General features: G+C 45.4%; 1 protein-coding gene across 7 annotated transcripts in view; it reads left to right on the plus strand.

The window, feature by feature from the left end:
- LOC118380761 (MAP7 domain-containing protein 1-like) overlaps nucleotides 1-19,089 on the plus strand; it is a 40,860-nt gene extending 21,771 nt beyond the window's left edge. For 4 of the 7 annotated variants that reach the window (XM_052472750.1, XM_052472755.1, XM_052472754.1 and 1 more), the window contains 11 exons: nucleotides 2,333-2,461; nucleotides 5,956-6,110; nucleotides 6,261-6,364; nucleotides 7,729-7,961; nucleotides 8,174-8,498; nucleotides 8,947-9,127; nucleotides 10,382-10,486; nucleotides 11,295-11,357; nucleotides 13,176-13,239; nucleotides 14,782-15,054; nucleotides 18,639-19,089. In XM_052472750.1, coding sequence (XP_052328710.1) covers nucleotides 2,333-2,461; nucleotides 5,956-6,110; nucleotides 6,261-6,364; nucleotides 7,729-7,961; nucleotides 8,174-8,498; nucleotides 8,947-9,127; nucleotides 10,382-10,486; nucleotides 11,295-11,357; nucleotides 13,176-13,239; nucleotides 14,782-15,054; nucleotides 18,639-18,649 — 1,643 coding nt within the window. In that variant the 3' untranslated portion in view covers nucleotides 18,650-19,089. The remainder of the gene's footprint in view (nucleotides 1-2,332; nucleotides 2,462-5,955; nucleotides 6,111-6,260; nucleotides 6,365-7,728; nucleotides 7,962-8,173; nucleotides 8,499-8,946; nucleotides 9,128-10,381; nucleotides 10,487-11,294; nucleotides 11,358-13,175; nucleotides 13,240-14,781; nucleotides 15,055-18,638) is intronic. The other 3 variants (XM_052472752.1, XM_052472751.1, XM_052472753.1) reach the window with 3 other exon arrangements.
- The last annotated feature ends 712 nt before the right edge of the window (nucleotides 19,090-19,801 follow it).

Consider the following 19,801-nt stretch of genomic DNA (forward strand, 5'->3'; position numbering starts at 1 on the left):
CAGGCAGCAGCAGTAAATGTCTTGCCGCATTGTAGGAGAAAATAAGCCGCCTCACTGTTGCTTAGCAACAGGCCCGGGTCCAAGTTGGGTTATCAACCATAAAACACTTTGTGAAAATGATCTGTCCGAAATACAGCGAAGGTGACCCCTGGTCCATTAAATAATATGAACCAGTCAATGTCATGGGACAGTCAAAGCTTTTCAGTGTTTTCCATTCACTGATCAGTACCATCCTAAATGTGCTTTACATGCATCTGCAGAAATGAAGTGTCACGACTCACGCTTATCATCAGCTTCTTGGTGTTCTGTTGTGATTGTGAACTTTCTGTGCTTGGGAGACTGTGTGCATGACTGTGTGTGTGTGCGTGCGTGACTGTGTGTGTGACTGTGTGTGTGTGTCTGTGTGTGTGTGTGTGTGTGTGTGTGTGTGTGTGTGTGTGTGTGTGTGTGTGTGTGTGTGTGTGTGTGTGTGTGTGTGTGTGTGTGTGTGTGTACGCATTCAATGTTGTTATTACAGGATAATGCTTAATAAGAGGACATATTGAGATGTTCCTCTATAAACAGCATTTTTTCTGATTCCAGTTTCTGATTCCAGTTTCTGATTCCAGTTTCTGATTCCAGTCTGACTTCATTGCTGAGCAAAGAGTCAACGGGGCAACATTCTGTGTGACAGCCCTATGGGGGCTGGTAAAAAGAAGGGCACTAAATAGGGGTTATGGTACCGTTTGGGACGCTCATTAGCATAGCTGACTGGACCCAACAATTAGGCTCAATTTGGACTCAGATTTCCACCAGTCTAATCTCCATTGCTCTTGTTTCTTGGCCAAGAACGTCTCTTCTTCTCATTGGTGTCCTTTAGTAGTGGTTTCTTTGCAGCAATTTGACCATGAAGGCCTGATTCACGCAGTCTCCTCTGAACAGTTGATGTTGAGATGTGTCTGTTACGGGAACTCTGTGAAGCATTTATTTGGGCTGCAATTTCTGAGGCTGGTAACTCTAATGAACGTATCTGCCACGGTTTTCTAATGGTGAAGGAGAGTCGGACCAAACTGCAGCGTGTCGATTGTGATCCACGTTTATTTAAACAAACGTAAACACGACTAAACACGAACACTACAAAACAATAAACGAAACGAAAACCGAAAACAGCCTATACTTGTGTCAACTAACATCAAACAAGGACATCAAGACACTCAGGACAATCACCCACAATACAACCAAAGAATATGGCTGCCTAAATATGGTTCCCAATCAGAGACAACGATAAACACCTGCCTCTGATTGAGAACCACTTCAGACAGCCATAGACTAACCTAGAACACCCCACTAAGCTACAATCCCACTATCTACACACCACATACAAAAACCCATGTCACACCCTGGTCTGACCAAATACATGAAGAAAAACACAAAATACTACGACCAGGGCGTGACAGTATCCTCTGCAGCAGAGTTAACTCTGGGTTTTAATTTCCTGTGGCGGTCCTCATGAGAGCTAGATTCATCATAGCGCTTGCACTTGCATAAACTTTCAAGGTTCTTGAAATGTTTCGTATTGACTGACCTTCATGTCTATAAGTAATGAAGGACTTACGTTTCTCTTTGCTTATTTGTGCTGTTCTTGCCATAATATGGACTTGGTCTTTTGACAAATAGGGCCATCTTCTGTACACGCCCCCTACCTTATCACAACACAACTGATTGGCTCAAAACATTAAGAAGGAAAGAAATTCCACAAATGACTTTTAACAAGACACACCTGTTAATTGAAATGCATTCCAGGTGACTACCTCATGAAGCTGGTTGAGAGAATGCCAAGAGTGTGTAAAGCTGTCATCAAGGCAAACGGTGGCTACTTTGAAGAATCTCAAATGAAAAATATATTTTGATTTGTTTAACACTGTTTTGGTTACTACATGATTCTATATGTGTTATTTCATAGTTTTGATGTCTTCACTATTATTCTACAATGTAGAACATAGTACAAAAAAACCTGTAATGAGTAGGTGTGTCCAAACTTTTGACTGGTACTGTACATGTGGGTGAAACATCTCCAGATTTCTCCACCTGTCCATCATGTTTAACTGGAGTGAAGTCTGTCTCCACAGTATGTAGTAAGAGTGGTCAGGTGAAATAGCTACAGTTATTAAGTGTGATCAGACGGTGACCAGTTTGTGTTGCGGGATGAAATGCTGTGCTGCAGTGTTGTCAGTGAGTGACTGGGGAACGGTGGGTAATCTGGTGGTGCACTACTGGGGAGTCTAATTCTGGGGACTCTGCAGTGTGTGTGTGTAAATGTGTGTGTAAAAGAGTGCCCTCTTGTGTCTGCCAGCTCGCAGTCTGCGTCTTAGTCCGTGGGAGAGCCGCATCGTGGAGCGGCTCATGACCCCCACCCTGTCCTTCCTGGCCCGTAGCCGCAGCGCCGTGACCCTGCTCAACACTAGCGACTCCCGGGACCCCTGTGAGTGACCTCTGACCCCTACAGGAACCTTTATCCTTTCTCTCCCTTATTTTCCAGGGAAGGGGAACTTACAGCATACATACGCCAGACTACCTCTAGTTACAGTATACACCAGACTACCTCTAGTTACAGTACAGTATACACCAGACTACCTCTAGTTACAGTATACACCAGATTACCTCTAGTTACAGTACAGTATACACCAGACTACCACTAGTTACAGTACAGTATACACCAGACTACCACTAGTTACAGTATACACCAGACTACCACTAGTTACAGTATACACCAGACTACCCCTAGTTACAGTATACACCAGACTACCTCTAGTTACAGTATACACCAGACTACCTCTAGTTACAGTACAGTATACACCAGACTACCTCTAGTTACAGTATACACCAGACTACCTCTAGTTACAGTACAGTATACACCAGACTACCACTAGTTACAGTATACACCAGACTACCTCTAGTTACAGTATACACCAGACTACCACTAGTTACAGTATACACCAGACTACCACTAGTTACAGTATACACCAGACTCCCACTAGTTACAGTATACACCAGACTACCTCTAGTTACAGTACAGTATACACCAGACTACCTCTAGTTACAGTATACACCAGACTACCTCTAGTTACAGTATACACCAGACTACCTCTAGTTACAGTATACACCAGACTACCTCTAGTTACAGTATACACCAGACTACCTCTAGTTACAGTACAGTATACACCAGACTACCACTAGTTACAGTATACACCAGACTACCTCTAGTTACAGTACAGTATACACCAGACTACCACTAGTTACAGTATACACCAGACTACCACAAGTTACAGTATACACCAGACTACCTCTAGTTACAGTACAGTATACACCAGACTACCTCTAGTTACAGTACAGTATACACCAGACCCCCACTAGTTACAGTATACACCAGACTACCACAAGTTACAGTACAGTATACACCAGACTACCACTAGTTACAGTACAGTACAGTATACACCAGACCCCCACTAGTTACAGTATACACCAGACTACCACTAGTTACAGTACAGTATACACCAGACTACCACTAGTTACAGTACAGTACACACCAGACTACCACTAGTTACAGTATACACCAGAATACCACAAGTTACAGTACAGTATACACCAGACTACCTCTAGTTACAGTACAGTATACACCAGACTACCACTAGTTACAGTATACACCAGACTACCTCTAGTTACAGTATACACCAGACTACCTCTAGTTACAGTACAGTATACACCAGACTACCTCTAGTTACAGTACAGTATACACCAGACTACCTCTAGTTACAGTACAGTATACACCAGACTACCTCTAGTTACAGTACAGTATACACCAGACTACCACTAGTTACAGTATACACCAGACTACCACTAGTTACAGTACAGTATACACCAGACTACCTCTAGTTACAGTACAGTATACACCAGACTACCATAAGTTACAGTATACACCAGAATACCACAAGTTACATACAGTACAGTATACACCAGACCCCCACTAGTTACAGTATACACCAGACTACCACTAGTTACAGTACAGTATACACCAGACTACCTCTAGTTATAGTACAGTATACACCAGACTACCACTAGTTACAGTATACACCAGACTACCTCTAGTTCCAGTACAGTATACACCAGACTACCTCTAGTTACAGTATACACCAGACTACCACTAGTTACAGTACACACCAGACTACCACTATTTACAGTGCAGTATACACCAGAGTACCTCTAGTTCCAGTACAGTATACACCAGACTACCTCTAGTTACAGTATACACCAGACTACCACTAGTTACAGTACACACCAGACTACCACTATTTACAGTGCAGTATACACCAGAGTACCACTAGTTACAGTACAGTATACACCAGAGTACCACTAGTTACAGTACAGTATACACCAGACTACCACTAGTTACAGTACAGTATACACCAGACTACCTCTAGTTACAGTATACACCAGACTACCACTAGTTACAGTATACACCAGACTACCTCTAGTTACAGTACAGTATACACCAGACTACCACAAGTTACAGTACAGTACAGTATACACCAGACCCCCACTAGTTACAGTATACACCAGACTACCACTAGTTACAGTATACACCAGACTACCTCTAGTTACAGTATACACCAGACTACCTCTAGTTACAGTACAGTATACACCAGACTACCACTAGGTACAGTACAGTATACACCAGACTACCACTAGGTACAGTACAGTATACACCAGACTACCACTAGTTACAGTACAGTATACACCAGACTACCACTAGTTACAGTACAGTATACACCAGACTACCACTAGTTACAGTATACACCAGACTACCTCTAGTTATAGGACAGTATACACCAGACTACCACTAGTTACAGTACAGTATACACCAGACTACCACTAGTTACAGTATACACCAGACTACCTCTAGTTACAGTACAGTATACACCAGACTACCTCTAGTTACAGTACAGTATACACCAGACTACCTCTAGTTACAGTACAGTATACACCAGACTACCACTAGTTACAGTATACACCAGACTACCTCTAGTTACAGTACAGTATACACCAGACTACCTCTAGTTACAGTACACACCAGACTACCACTAGGTACAGTACAGTACACACCAGACTACCACTAGGTACAGTATACACCAGACTACCACTAGGTACAGTACAGTATACACCAGACTACCTCTAGTTACAGTACAGTATACACCAGACTACCTCTAGTTACAGTACAGTATACACCAGACTACCTCTAGTTACAGTACAGTATACACCAGACTACCTCTAGTTACAGTACACACCAGACTACCACTAGTTACAGTACAGTACACACCAGACTACCACTAGTTACAGTACAGTATACACCAGACTACCACTAGTTACAGTATCTTTGTTTCATGCATTATTTCTGACACGGGAAATAAACTCAGTCAGATAAATCCTGCAGAGCCCAATATTACCAACAAGGACCACAGCTGGCCAGAGGTCCACTAGTTACAGTACAGTATACACCAGACTACCACTAGTTACAGTATCTTTGTTTCATGCATTATTTCTGACACGGGAAGTAAACTCAGTCAGATAAATCCTGCAGAGCCCAATATTACCAACAAGGACCACAGCTGGCCAGAGGTCCACTAGTTACAGTACAGTATACACCAGACTACCACTAGTTACAGTATACACCAGACTACCACTAGTTACAGTATACACCAGACTACCACTAGTTACAGTACAGTATACACCAGAATACCACTAGTAAACTAAGTCAGATAAATCCGGAATGTTACCAACAAGGACCACAGCTGGCCAGAGGTCCACGCTGAATAACTGTTTCTGCCACCGTTACATTTTCAGTAAGTGGCATAACTATTAGGGGTCCTGACCTGACCTCGTCTTTCCTGCCTGTTTTCTTCATCTCTGTGATGCACTTAGACTCTCACCACTGCTCCCGTTCAGCCTCCGCCAGCCCCCTGGACGCCTGCTCCCACCACCACCCTCACCGGGACTCCTCCGAACGCTGGAGGGGAGGAGTGTCCGCCAGCACTCCTGACATCACACAGCGCCAACGCCGACGGAACTCAACGCTGGTCAGCGCACGTCCTCACACACACACACACACACACACACACACACACACACACACACACACACGTTCAAGCATACATGTTAACACGCACACACTATAGTGTAATTCCAGGTATTCTGCCATAACTGTTCACCCTTTTTGTTTCTCAAAGTTGGATAAGAAGAAGAAAGAGAAGAAAGACAAGGAGAGGGAGAATGAAAAAGAGAAAGTTCTGAAGAAGTTACCAATACCGACCAGATCCCGGCCGGAGTTCAGGTATTGTTAGGACACATGACACAGAACACAGGACACAGATTACAGAACACAGGACACAGATTCCAGGACACAGATTCCAGGACACAGATTACAGGACACAGATTACAGGACACAGATTACAGGACACAGATTACAGGACACAGATTACAGGACACAGATTACAGGACACAGATTACAGGACACAGATCACAGGACACAGATCACAGGACACAGATCACAGGACACATATTACAGATTACAGATTACAGAACACCGATTACAGGACACAGATTACAGGACACAGATTACAGGACACAGATTACAGGACACAGATTACAGGACACAGATTACAGATCACAGATTACAGAACACCGATTACAGGACACAGATTACAGGACACAGATTACAGGACACAGATTACAGGACACAGATTACAGGACACAGATTACAGGACACAGATCACAGGACACAGATCACAGGACACAGATCACAGGACACAGATTACAGGACACAGATTACAGGACACAGATTACAGGACACAGATTACAGGACACAGATTACAGGACACAGATCACAGGACACAGATCACAGGACACAGATTACAGGACACAGATTACAGAACACAGAACACAGAACATAGGATGGAATAGAGACCAGAATCCGTCTTGTGCCAAACAGTAGAACTACTCTAAACAGTCCTATACTTCAGGTCTCTGCCCAAATAAAGGAAACACTTCATTCAATTAGGGAGATGAAATATATTGAAAGCAGGTGCTTTCACAAAGTTGGGGTTCCTAAGCAATTCCTCAGCAATTCATATCCCATCATGCTTAAGGTCATATGACTGTAAGTCGCTTTGGATAAAAGCGTCAGCTAAATGGCATATATTATTATTATTATATTATTAAAAATGCTGGGCAGACCATCATTTTGCCCATTATTTTGGCTACAATGACTATGCCCCCATAGGATGACAATGCCTCCATCCACAGGTCACGAGTGGTCATTGAATGGTTTGATGAGCATAAAAACTATGTATGCCATGGCTGTCTCAGTCACCAGATCTCAACCCAATTGAACACATATGGATGATTCTGGAGCAGCACCTGAGACAGTGATTTCCACCACCAGCAACAAAACACCAAATCATGACATTTCTTGTGGAAGAATTGTGTCGCATCCCTCCAATAAAGTTCCAGACACTAAGAATCTACTCCCCCTTCCTTCCTTCCTTCCTTCCTTCCTTCCTTCCTTCCTTCCTTCCTTCCTTCCTTCCTTCCTTCCTTCCTTCCTTCCTTCCTTCCTTCCTTCCTTCCTTCCTTCCTTCCTTCCTTCCTTCCTTCCCTCTCTTCCCCACTTATCTCTTTTCATCTGTTATCCTGCAGCAGTACCCCAAAACCCCAAAACCGACCTCCATCACCTGTGGCCCCCAAAAGCAAACTGTTGTCCCCCTGCCCTCCAATGGCTCCCAAGACCCCCTCCACGGGCAGGAAGATCCCCACAGGCACCAAGACCCGCCCCAAAAGAGCCCAGACCCCTGTCAGGGTACAGCTTCAGCCGGTCACTGTGGAAACTAACAACGAGCCCCATCAGCCAGACACTCCTGAGGAGACAAAGAGTAAGTTTGTTCGCCGTGGTTACCGTATCCAAGCTCCAGGATGTTTCTTTTCAGCTGTTACTTCTTGCCTTCTCTGCCTTGAGAAAACACACATTGTATCAACTCTATGATGTTTGCCTCATATGATCCTTGAAGTGTATTTCGTGGTTATGGTCCATCGTGTGGCTTCAGATGTGAAACTTTGGCCTCTCCTGTCTCTCTTGCTCTTACAGGCTCCAGTAATGTTCCTGCTATAATGGTGTCTTCGGCGCCGGCGACACACACATCTCTTAGTGCACCAGTCACAGTGGCCGCCTCTACCCAATCCTCAAACCTACAGCTGACTGCCCCTGCTGCCTCAACTCCCACAACTGCCTCCTCTGCTGCCTCATCTGCCCCGGCTGCCTCATCTACTGCTGCCACTCTGGCTTCCAGGCCCTCAGCCGGCACCAACGACCCAGAGGAAGCAGCTCGAGTGCTGGCTGAGAAACGCAGACAGGCCCGGGAGCAACGGGAGAGAGAGGAGCAGGAGCGCCTGGACCGAGAGAAGAGGAAACGGTCAGTCAGACTCTGGCTGGAATTGATGAGACATGTCATTGAGTTGGTTATTATAGTACTGTAGTATTATTGAATGTTTTTGATTGGAGTGTTGTGTCTGTCTGTTTGTTTGTCTGTCTGTCAATAGCAGGGGTTCTTCACCTTTTTAGCTCAAGGCCCAAATGAGAAATTGACTGTCTTTCCGTGACCCAAATTGTTCTCCAATGACCCAAATTAAAAATAAATAGGGTGTGATGTATAGATGTATTCTCATAACTCACGACCCACCTTTCACATGACCAGGGCCCGATTTGGGTCCCGACCCATAGTTAAAGAAACCCTGGTCTATAGACATATGAATGGTTTACTGTTTGCCTCATGTCCAAGACAAGTGTGTACCATACATTGATAGTGTGAGCATATACTGTATGAGCATGTGCTGACCTGACAGAGCATGCTCCCCATGCAGGATTGCTCGTGAGGAGGGCATGGCTCGGCAGGCGGAGGAGAGGAGGCGCAGGGAGGAGGAGGCATGCCTCATGGCGAAGGAGCAGCTTCTGAGAGACGAGGCCCAGCGCCTGGAGGAGGAGAAGGAGGCGAAGGAGAAAGCCAAGGCGGAACAGGAGGAGAACCAACGCCTGCAGAAACAGGTGCGAGATCGACAGGCAGTCTTGACTTACAGCATAGAAGCTTACGTCTTGTATGTCTTGTATGACACAGGTTGACTGATCTTAGGTCCTGGAAACGTTATGAGAGGGAATGTTTGCTGTAAGGCCTACAATCAGCATGTCATTGTCACCATGCCTTCTCCAGGCAGATGCCCAGAATTTATTGTCGCTGAGAGAGCCGCTGTCAGAGTGGCATAGTGACAGCTCTGTCCTCCCCCTGTCCCCGTCTCTGCTCTGCACTGCAGTGGGCTGACAGGGAATAGATAGTGACAGTGTTCCCACTACCCCTGCCTGTAGCATTCAGACATGCTTGAGTCTCCCCCGAGGGAAGACCAGTGCAGTTTGTTGTTTGTTCGACGCTGCCAGCAGCCATCTTCCTTGCCGTGTGTGTCAAGATGGTGAGGCGTCATATTCATACAACATTTTTCAGCTCATCTCATGAACCATGACGCAGTAGGTTTTAACTTCCAGGAAACTTTGAACGTTAAAACGTCATTGCGAACATCTGTAGTTACTCAACTGTATACAACCTATGTTTTGACCTGTTTATGAAGCATAGCAACCTTGTTCTTTTGATGGATGTCATTATGTAGATATGTGCTGCCTGTGGTGTAGCCCAGTGGTTTGTTTGGAACTGATGTGATCACAGCTTTGTTTTCATCCCATCATGCATCACCTATTTAGTAATGATGAAGGATCCAGTGAGCTGTGTACTGGCATTATTACAGGGAGATAAAGCACTGCCCTACAGCCTTCTACAGTGGGGCGGCAGGGTAGCCTAGTTGGAGAGTTGGACTAGGAACCGGAAGGTTGCAAGTTCAAACCCCTGAGCTGACAATGAACTAATCTGTCGTTCTTCCCCTGAACAGGCAGTTAACCCACTGTTCCAAGGCCGTCATTGAAAATAAGAACTTGTTCTTAAGTTCTTAACTGACTTGCCTGGTTAAATATAGGTCAAATTAAAAATATATATATATTTTTTAAACAGTCTAGACTGGGAATATGTTGCCACCTAGTGGTTAGAAAGTGGTTAGAAAAGGGGACATTAATCTCTTGATAATAATAATTTTTTACATTCCATCATTTGATATTATATGAAATGAGGGTTTTATCTAGACTGACACAATTCTCTTGTTGAGTCATTTCCCTGTTAGGGTTAGGGTCTTAATAGAATGATGAACATCCTATAGTATTGATGATCGTATTGATGATGTTGTTTTGTCCCGTCTGTGTCAGAGGGAGGAGGCCGAGGTCAAAGCTCGTGAGGAGGCGGAGCGTCAACGCCTGGAGAGAGAGAAGCACTTCCAGAAGGAGGAACAGGCGCGCCTGGAGAGAAAGAAGGTGGAGCAGGGAGGAGGGAGGAGAGATGGAGGATGGGATGAGGGATGGAGGAGAGATGGAGGATGGGAGGAGGAGAGATGGAGGGAGGAGGGATGGAGGGAGGGAGGATGGGAGGAGGAGAGATGGAGGGAGGGAGGGAGGGAGGGAGGGAGGGAGGGGGAGGAGAGATGGAGGATGGGAGGAGGAGAGATGGGAGTAGAGATGGAGGAGAGAGGGATGGAGGGAGGAGAGGTGGAGGAGGGATGGAGGGAGGGAGGAGAGATGGAGGAGAGATGGAGGAGAGATGGAGAAGGGATGGAGGGAGGGAGGAGAGATGGAGAAGGGATGGAGGGAGGAGAGATGGAGGATGGGAGGAGGGAGAGAGGAGAGATGGAGGATGGGAGGAGGGATGGAGGAGAGATGGAGGGATGGAGGGAGGGAGGAGAGATGGAGGATGGGAAGGAGGAGAGATGGAGGGATGGAGGGAGGGAGGAGAGATGGAGGATGGGAGGAGGAGAGATGGGAGTAGAGATGGAGGGAGGAGAGATGAAGGAGGGATGGAGGGAGGGAGGAGAGATGGAGGAGAGATGGAGGAGGGATGGAGGGAGGAGAGATGGAGGAAGGAGAGATGGAGGGAGGGAGGAGAGATGGAGGGATGCTGGGGGGGAGGGATGGATGGATGAAGGGGACTCGGATTGAAAAAGTATAACTTGTCTTTACTTTCTACTTTCTACATAAATATAGAACCAGTAAAGATACACAGTGCATTAGTTGTAAATAATAAAATCCAGCAGCTGACAACTTCTGCCTCTACTGTTGAACTCCACAGCGCCTTGAGGAGATCATGAAGAGAACTCGTAAAAGTACTGATGCTGGAGAAAAGGTGATTGATGTAAGGCCCATGCTTCGTATAACAACCCTTCTAGACCCTTTATTCAGATGAAACATTATACAGTTGAAGTCGGGAAGTTTACATACACTTAAACTCGATTTTCAATCACTCCACAAATTTCTTGTTAACAAACTATAGTTTTGGCAAGTCGGTGAGGACATCTACTGTGTGCATGACACAAGTAATTTTTCCAACAACTGTGTACAGACAGATTATTTCACTTATAATTCACTGTATCACAATTCCAGTGGGTCAGAAGTTTACATACACTAAGTTGACTGTGCCTTTAAACAGCTTGGAAAATTCCAGAAAATGATGTCATGGCTTTAGAAGCTTCTGATAGGCTAATTGACATAATTTCGGTCAATTGGAGGTGTACCTGTGGATGTTTTTCAAGGCCTACCTTCAAACTCAGGGCCTCTTTGCTTGACATCATGGGAAAATCAAAAGAAATCAGCTAAGACCTCAGAAAAAAAATGTAGACCTCCACAGGTCTGGTTCATCCTTGGGGGCAATTTCCAAATGCCTGAATGTACCACGTTCATCTGTACAAACAATAGTACGTAAGTATAAACACCATGGGACCACGCAGCCGTCATACCGCTCAGGAAGGAGATGCTTTCTGTCTCTTAGAGAGGAACGTACTTTGGTGCGAAAAGTACAAATCAGTCCCAGAACAACAGCAAAGGACCTTGTGAAGATGCTGGAGGAAACAGGTACATAAGTATCTACATCCACAGTAAAACGAGTCCTATAGCGACATAACCTGAAAGGCTGCTCAGCAAGGAAGGAGCCACTGCTCCAAAACCGCCATATAAAAGCCTGCACATGGGGACAAAGATCATACTTTTTGGAGAAATGTCCTCTGGTCTGATGAAACAAAAATAGAACTGTTTGGCCATAATGACCATTGTTATGTTTGGAGGAAAAGGGGGGAGGGTTGTAACCCCAAGATCACCATCCCAACCGTGAAGCACGGGGGTGGCAGCATCCTGTTGTGTGGGTGCTTTGCTGCAGAACGGACTGGTGCACTTCACAAAATAGATGGCATCATGAGGAAAGAAAATGATGTGGACATATTGAAGCAGCATCTCAAAACATTGGTCAGGAAGTTAAAGCTTGGTCGCAAATGGGTCTTCCAAATGGACAATGACCCCAAGCATACTTCCAAAGTTGTGGCAAAATGGCTTAAGGACAACAAAGTCAAGGTATTGGAGTGGCCATCACAAATCCCTGACCTCAATCCTATAGAAAATATGTGGACAGAACTGAAAAAGTGTGTGCGAGCAAGGAGGCTTACAAACCTGACTCAGTTACACCAGCTCTGTCAGGAGGAATGGGCCAAAATTCACCCAACTTATTGTTGGAAGCTTGTGGAAGTCTACCCGAAACGTTTGACCCAAGTTAAACAATTTAAAGGCAATGCTACCAAATACTAATTGAGTGTATGTAAGCTTCTGACCCACTGGGAATGTGATGAAAGAAATAAAAGCTGAAATAAATCATTCTCTCTACTATTATTCTGACATTTCACATTCTTAAAATAAAGTGGTGATCCTACCTGACATAAGACAGGGATTTTTTTTAACTATGATTATATGTCAGGAATTGTGAAAAACTTGAGTTTAAATGTATTTAGCTAAGGTGTATGTGAACTTCGGACTTAAACTGTATGTGTTTTCTTATTTAATTGACTGAATTCATAATAGTGTCGGTCCAGATGTTCTTGTTCTTGATAATAACACCTCATCCACCACCAATGTGTAGCAACCTTGTGTGATACACAGCAACCATTTGTCCCATGTTGTGTTCTTCTAGCCTTCACTGCCGAATGATTCCCCAGCGCAGGTCAACGGCAAAGATAGTACGAAGAACAGTAAAGGTAAGTTACATACATTGCCATTCTGCCATTATGTCTCCTCCAACCTGTGATCTGATTTCATAAAAATGTATTTGGGTATAAAAAAAAATGTTTTTAAATATACAACATCCCAGCTAACAACAAACGTTCCCACAACTTTAGAGAACGTTTCCTTAAGAGTTTCATTAGGCTTTTAACTAATGCTTTCTTTGCAATGTTACAGTGATGTGCAAGGAATGTTTCCAAGAGACCATCCCCTTAACGTCAAACAGAACTTACCCAGGACATGGTTACCATGTTCTCAGAATTTAAGATATGTTCTAGACACGCTTCATGGAAACTTTGCAAGAACGTTTGTGTCCAGTTATCTGAGGGTTAGGAGAATATTCCATAAACGGCCCACCAAACATGGTTGCCATGTTCTCAGAACATAAGATGGTAATGTTCTAGACACGTTTCATGTGAACTTTGCAGGAACATTTCTGTGTATTAGTTGTCAGGATGTCACCTGATGGTCCCAAAGAAACCGTTACTGTTGCTGAGCCAATCAAGGCTCTGATTGGTGAACCAGTGAACCGTTCATAGCTCTGTGTCTGTTGGCAAGATTAGAGATACAAACACACACACAGGGCTTTTAACATCATTTTTTTCAACTTGTGTATTTGATTACATTGTGTATGTTATTTTATAAAGTAATTGTTTTTCACCGTGTCCTCACCTGGGATTTGAAGTCACAACCTCTTGATTCACGGTACTCAGATTTTCCCACTACGCCACCGTGTCAGTTCTCTTACTGTTTTCATCATTGATTTGATTTCGGCCTAATTTTTAAAGGCTTTCAGTATAGTTGTGATGTTGGTGGGACATGTGAACCTGTTTTAATGATCCTCCTGAATCACTACGATCAATACAAGTTTTTCTTGAGTGTACTTTTAACAGAGCTAAGATTTACTTCAAAGTCCATTCACAGCCTTACACCTATCCATTTGTCCCAGATCTACATTCCTGCCTTGGAGGAGGGGGAGGAGGAAGAGGGGGAGGAGGAAGAGGGGGGGTTCAGAGTACCATGAGCCAAGAGGTTGTGAGTTAAAATAATTTGATATTGAACCAATTATGGCAGTAAGCAGATCATGCAATAGCCAGGTAAAAACCGAATTCTGTTTATCTTAATCTGCGTAAGGTTAAAAGGATATTCTGAGAACACGGTAACCATGGTAACCACGTTCTGCTTACCATGCTTAAAAGGTTTGCTGAAGGTCTTTGCTAACATAGATAGAATGTTCCCCTAAATAACTGATAACTGGACAATCAAACATTAGGGGAACATTACAGGTAACATTACAAAATTGTTCTCTCTCCCTAGAATTGTTAGCTGGGCTGTGCATTAGATCCCAAGAGGATGGCACTTATTTACAAAGTGGTCTTGGATGCTAACAAATAATGTTATGATTAAAAGACAAGACAGTTATAAAACATTACATTCAATTAGAGAGAGAACACTCAGTCTAGGACCATTTTATTTGTAATTTTAAAGAGAGCAACTTTTTTTTTCTTTTCATGCAGCTCCTAAAATGCAGCAGATTGAAGCAGAATCCAGCCCTGTGCTGAATGTTGTCCGGCCAGCCATGCACCAGAATGGCCTCTCAGCCAACGGGAAGGCAGCTGACTTGGAGCAGATCATACAGCTGTCCAATCACAGCAGGAGCAGCAACGGTGGGCCGGGAAAACCGGGGAGTGGCATCGTCAGCGACCCAATCCTGGCCTTCGAGGGAGGAGATCCCTTCTTGATGAAAACGGGTCCCATGAAGCCTCAGCATGCTGCAGGTAGCTATACAGGTCAGGATTAGGACCAGACATGCCATATCATTTTAACATTTCAAAAGAAGCATTCTATCACTGTATCAGTACATAGCACTCTAGGATGTACGCAATCCATAACTCTATAACGACATTACCAGCATGTGTATAGAGAATCACAGTGTGGATCTTATGCTAAAAGGTATTCATCCTGTAGTTAGCTACAACCATTACTAGAGATTACAGAGAGGGGACTCCAAACCTTTACCACTATCCCAAAGCCTGGGTCCTAGCCTCTGGGCATGCTGCCCAGGCTCCCTATGTGGGAGAGTTGACATCCAAGACTGGAAAGAGGATCCCAGTCCTGTTTTGCCATGCTCCTTAGGTTGGCAAACGAGGCCCCCTTTATTATGCCAAGGCCACCACAGCCGGTCTCGAAGACGGCCATACCCAAGCATTAAATGTCAGCAAAGCAAACAATATGACTGAGACCAATGGGACATACATAATATTAGGGGACAACCTAGTCAGTTGTACAACTGAATGCCTCCAAAATGTGTCTTCCTCATTTAACCCAACCCCTCTGAATCAGAGAGGTGGGGGGCTGCCTTAATCGACATCCACGTCTTCAGCGCCCGGGGAACAGGGGGTTAACTGTCTTGTTTAGGGGCAGAACAATAGATTTTTACCTTGTCACCTCGGGTATTAGATTCAGCAACCGTACGGTTAATGGCCCGACGCTCTAACCACTAGGCTACCTGCTCTAACCACTAGGCTACCTGCTCTAACCACTAGTCTACCTGCTCTAACCACTAGTCTACCTGCTCTAACCACTAGGCTACCTGTTCTAACCACTAGGCTACCTGCTCTAACCACTAGGCCACCTGCTCTAACCACTAGGCTACCTGCTCTAACCACTAGTCTACCTGCTCTAACCACTAGTCTACCTGCTCTAACCACTAGGCTACCTGCTCTAACCACTAGGCTACCTGCTCTAACCACTAGGCTACCTGCCTCCCCCTCTAACCACTAGGCTACCTGCCTCCCCCTCTAACCACTAGGCTACCTGCCTCCCCCTCTAACCACTAGGCTACCTGCCTCCCCCTCTAACCACTAGGCTACCTGCTCTAACCACTAAGCTACCTGCTCTAACCACTAGGCTACCTGCCTCCCCTCTAACCACTAGGCTACCTGCTCCCCCTAACCACTAGGCTGCCTGTCTCCCCTCTAACCACTAGGCTACCTGCTCTAACCACTAGGCTACCTGCCTCCCCTCTAACCACTAGGCTACCTGCCTCCCCTCTAACCACTAGGCTACCTGCCTCCCCTCTAACCACTAGGCTACCTGCCTCCCCCTCTAACCACTAGGCTACCTGCTCTAACCACTAGGCTGCCTGCCTCCCCCTCTAACCACTAGGCTACCTGCTCTAACCACTAGGCTGCCTGCCTCCCCCTCTAACCACTAGGCTACCTGCTCTAACCACTAGGCTACCTGCCTCCCCCTCTAACCACTAGGCTACCTGCCTCCCCCTCTAACCACTAGGCTACCTGCCTCCCCCTCTAACCACTAGGCTACCTGCCTCCCCCTCTAACCACTAGGCTACCTGCTCTAACCACTAGGCTGCCTGCCTCCCCCTCTAACCACTAGGCTACCTGCTCTAACCACTAGGCTACCTGCCTCCCCCTCTAACCACTAGGCTACCTGCCTGCCTACCTGCCCCCTCTAACCACTAGGCTACCTGCTTAACCACTAGGCCCCCTCTAACCACTAGGCTACCTGCCTCCCCTCTAACCACTAGGCTGCCTGCCTCCCCCTCTAACCACTAGGCTACCTGCTCTAACCACTAGGCTGCCTGCCTAACCCCTAGGCTAACCACTAGGCTACCTGCTCTAACCACTAGGCTACCTGCCTCCCCTCTAACCACTAGGCTACCTGCCTCCCCTCTAACCACTAGGCTACCTGCCTCCCCCTCTAACCACTAGGCTACCTGCCTCCCCTCTAACCACTAGGCTACCTGCTCTAACCACTAGGCTGCCTGCCTCCCCCTCTAACCACTAGGCTACCTGCTCTAACCACTAGGCTACCTGCCTCCCCTCTAACCACTAGGCTACCTGCTCTAACCACTAGGCTACCTGCTCTAACCACTAGGCTGCCTGCTCTAACCACTAGGCTGCCTGCCTCCCCCTCTAACCACTAGGCTACCTGCCTCCCCCTCTAACCACTAGGCTACCTGCTCTAACCACTAGGCTACCTGCCTCCCCCTCTAACCACTAGGCTACCTGCTCTAACCACTAGGCTACCTGCTCTAACCACTAGGCTACCTGCCTCCCCCTCTAACCACAAGGCTACCTGCCTCCCCCTCGAACCACTAGGCTACCTGCTCTAACCACTAGGCTACCTGCCTCCCCCTCTAACCACTAGGCTACCTGCTCTAACCACTAGGCTACCTGCTCTAACCACTAGGTTACCTGCCTCCCCTCTAACCACTAGGCTGCCTGCCTCCCCTCTAACCACTAGGCTACCTGCTCTAACCACTAGGCTACCTGCTCTAACCACTAGGCTGCCTGCTCTAACCACTAGGCTGCCTGCCTCCCCTCTAACCACTAGGCTACCTGCTCTAACCACTAGGCTACCTGCTCTAACCACTAGGCTGCCTGCTCTAACCACTAGGCTGCCTGCCTCCCCCTCTAACCACTAGGCTACCTGCTCTAACCACTAGGCTACCTGCTCTAACCACTAGGCTACCTGCTCTAACCACTAGGCTACCTGCTCTAACCACTAGGCTGCCTGCCTCAACATATTATAGCCCATGTCTATGTCCCCACAGCCCAAGGGTTCTAATGATAAAGGCACGTGCAGAATATCATCCCTAGAACTGAACATTTTGAATGATAAGGTCTGATAGACGTTATGCCTCACGTACTATAGACTTCAAACTAGCTCATATTCCCAATTGAAGCAGAAAGCAATGCTGATTCTTTTTTTTATCTCTCTCTGTTCTTTCTCTCTCTTTTTCTCTCTCTCTCTGTTCTTTCTCTCTTTTTCTCTCCCTCTCTGTTCTTTCTCTCTCTCTGTTCTTTCTCTCTCTTGTTCTCTCTCTCTCTGTTCTTTCTCTCTCTTTTTCTCTCTCTCTCTGTTCTTTCTCTCTCTTTTTCTCTCTCTCTGTTCTTTCTCTCTCTTTTTCTCTCTCTGTTCTTTCTCTCTCTTTTTCTCTCTCTCTGTTCTTTCTCTCTCTTTTTCTCTCCCTCTGTTCTTTCTCTCTCTTTTTCTCTCCCTCTCTGTTCTTTCTCTCTCTTTTTCTCTCCCTCTCTGTTCTTTCTCTCTCTTTTTCTCTCAATCTCTGTTCTTTCTCTCTCTTTTTCTCTCTCTCTGTTCTTTCTCTCTCTTTTTCTCTCTCTCTGTTCTTTCTCTCTCTTTTTCTCTCTCTTTGTTCTTTCTCTCTCTTTTTTCTCTCTCTCTTTGTTCTTTCTCTCTCTTTTTCTCTCTCTCTTTGTTCTTTCTCTCTCTTTTACTCTCTCTCTCTGTTCTTTCTCTCTCTTTTTATCTCCCTCTCTGTTCTTTCTCTCTCTCTTTTACTCTCTCTCTCTGTTCTTTCTCTCTCTTTTTCTCTCCCTCTCTCCAGAAGTTCTCTGAGACACCAGGCTTCCACACGCTTTACTCCACTGGTTGATGTAGCTGATGTGTGCCACACACTGCAACAGCTTCTAAAGGAAGTGTGTCAAACAAAGAAACAAACTATGGACTAAACTTTTAAATCACTTAAAAACATCAAATTCCACAGAGGTCCTGAGGGAGGAAGAAAACTCTGCGAAGAAAAAAGAAAAAAGCGTAAATGAAAAAAAAAATATTGTCTGTCTTCTCGGCATGTTTTGGTGCAACATACGTTGGGTTTTGTTGAAAATGTCAAATGGAGATTTTATGGTGCACCTTTAAATGGCTGACAATGTAATATGAGGAGTTTTAGAGCATTGTAAGACCTGGAAATATACTGTATTTGACTACGGTTATTATTATCATTGTTGTTATGCTATTGCTGTTGTTATCTTAAAGTTGAACAAAGTGTGTGTTTGTTAGTCTTGGAATAATTGCGTTATTTAACTAGGGGAGGAAGCAGTGGGAGGATGCTGTCAGGGGAAGCTGTGGGATAAAGCTTAATGAATGGGAGAAGATGTCTCTATTTCTTTCTGTGTGTCTGTGTCTGTGTCTCTGTCTGTCTGTCTGTCTGTCTGTCTGTCTGTCTGTCTGTCTGTCTGTCTGTCTGTCTGTCTGTCTGTCTGTCTGTCTGTCTGTCTGTCTGTCTGTCTGTCTGTCTGTCTGTCTGTCTGTCTGTCTGTCTGTCTGTCTGTCTGTCTGTCATTTAACTAAGATATGATATAGACTAAAGAGTAAGTTTGATCTGTGTGGACATCGACTTTAGTGCGTTAACATCTGACATGTCTGTCATAACGTCATGTTTCACCTGAAACAGTCTTAAAGTTTCTCTGGCTCGTTTCTTCTTCAATTGTATTGCTGTTGTGATACAGAATAAGTTTAGGTTGGTTTCTTCAGCAGGTCCCACAGCGATCACCTTAATACAGGTAGAACTATCAGGACACAGTATCTGTCCTCTATTCCTGGCCGCTGCTATCAGAACACAGTATCTGTCCTCTATTCCTGGCCGCTGCTATCAGAACACAGTATCTGTCCTCTATTCCTGGCCGCTGCTATCAGAACACAGTATCTGTCCTCTATTCCTGGCCGCTGCTATCAGAACACAGTATCTGTCCTCTATTCCTGGTCGCTGCT

The sequence above is a fragment of the Oncorhynchus keta genome, chromosome 20 (assembly GCF_023373465.1).
Source record: "Oncorhynchus keta strain PuntledgeMale-10-30-2019 chromosome 20, Oket_V2, whole genome shotgun sequence".
Classification (NCBI taxonomy): domain Eukaryota; kingdom Metazoa; phylum Chordata; class Actinopteri; order Salmoniformes; family Salmonidae; genus Oncorhynchus; species Oncorhynchus keta.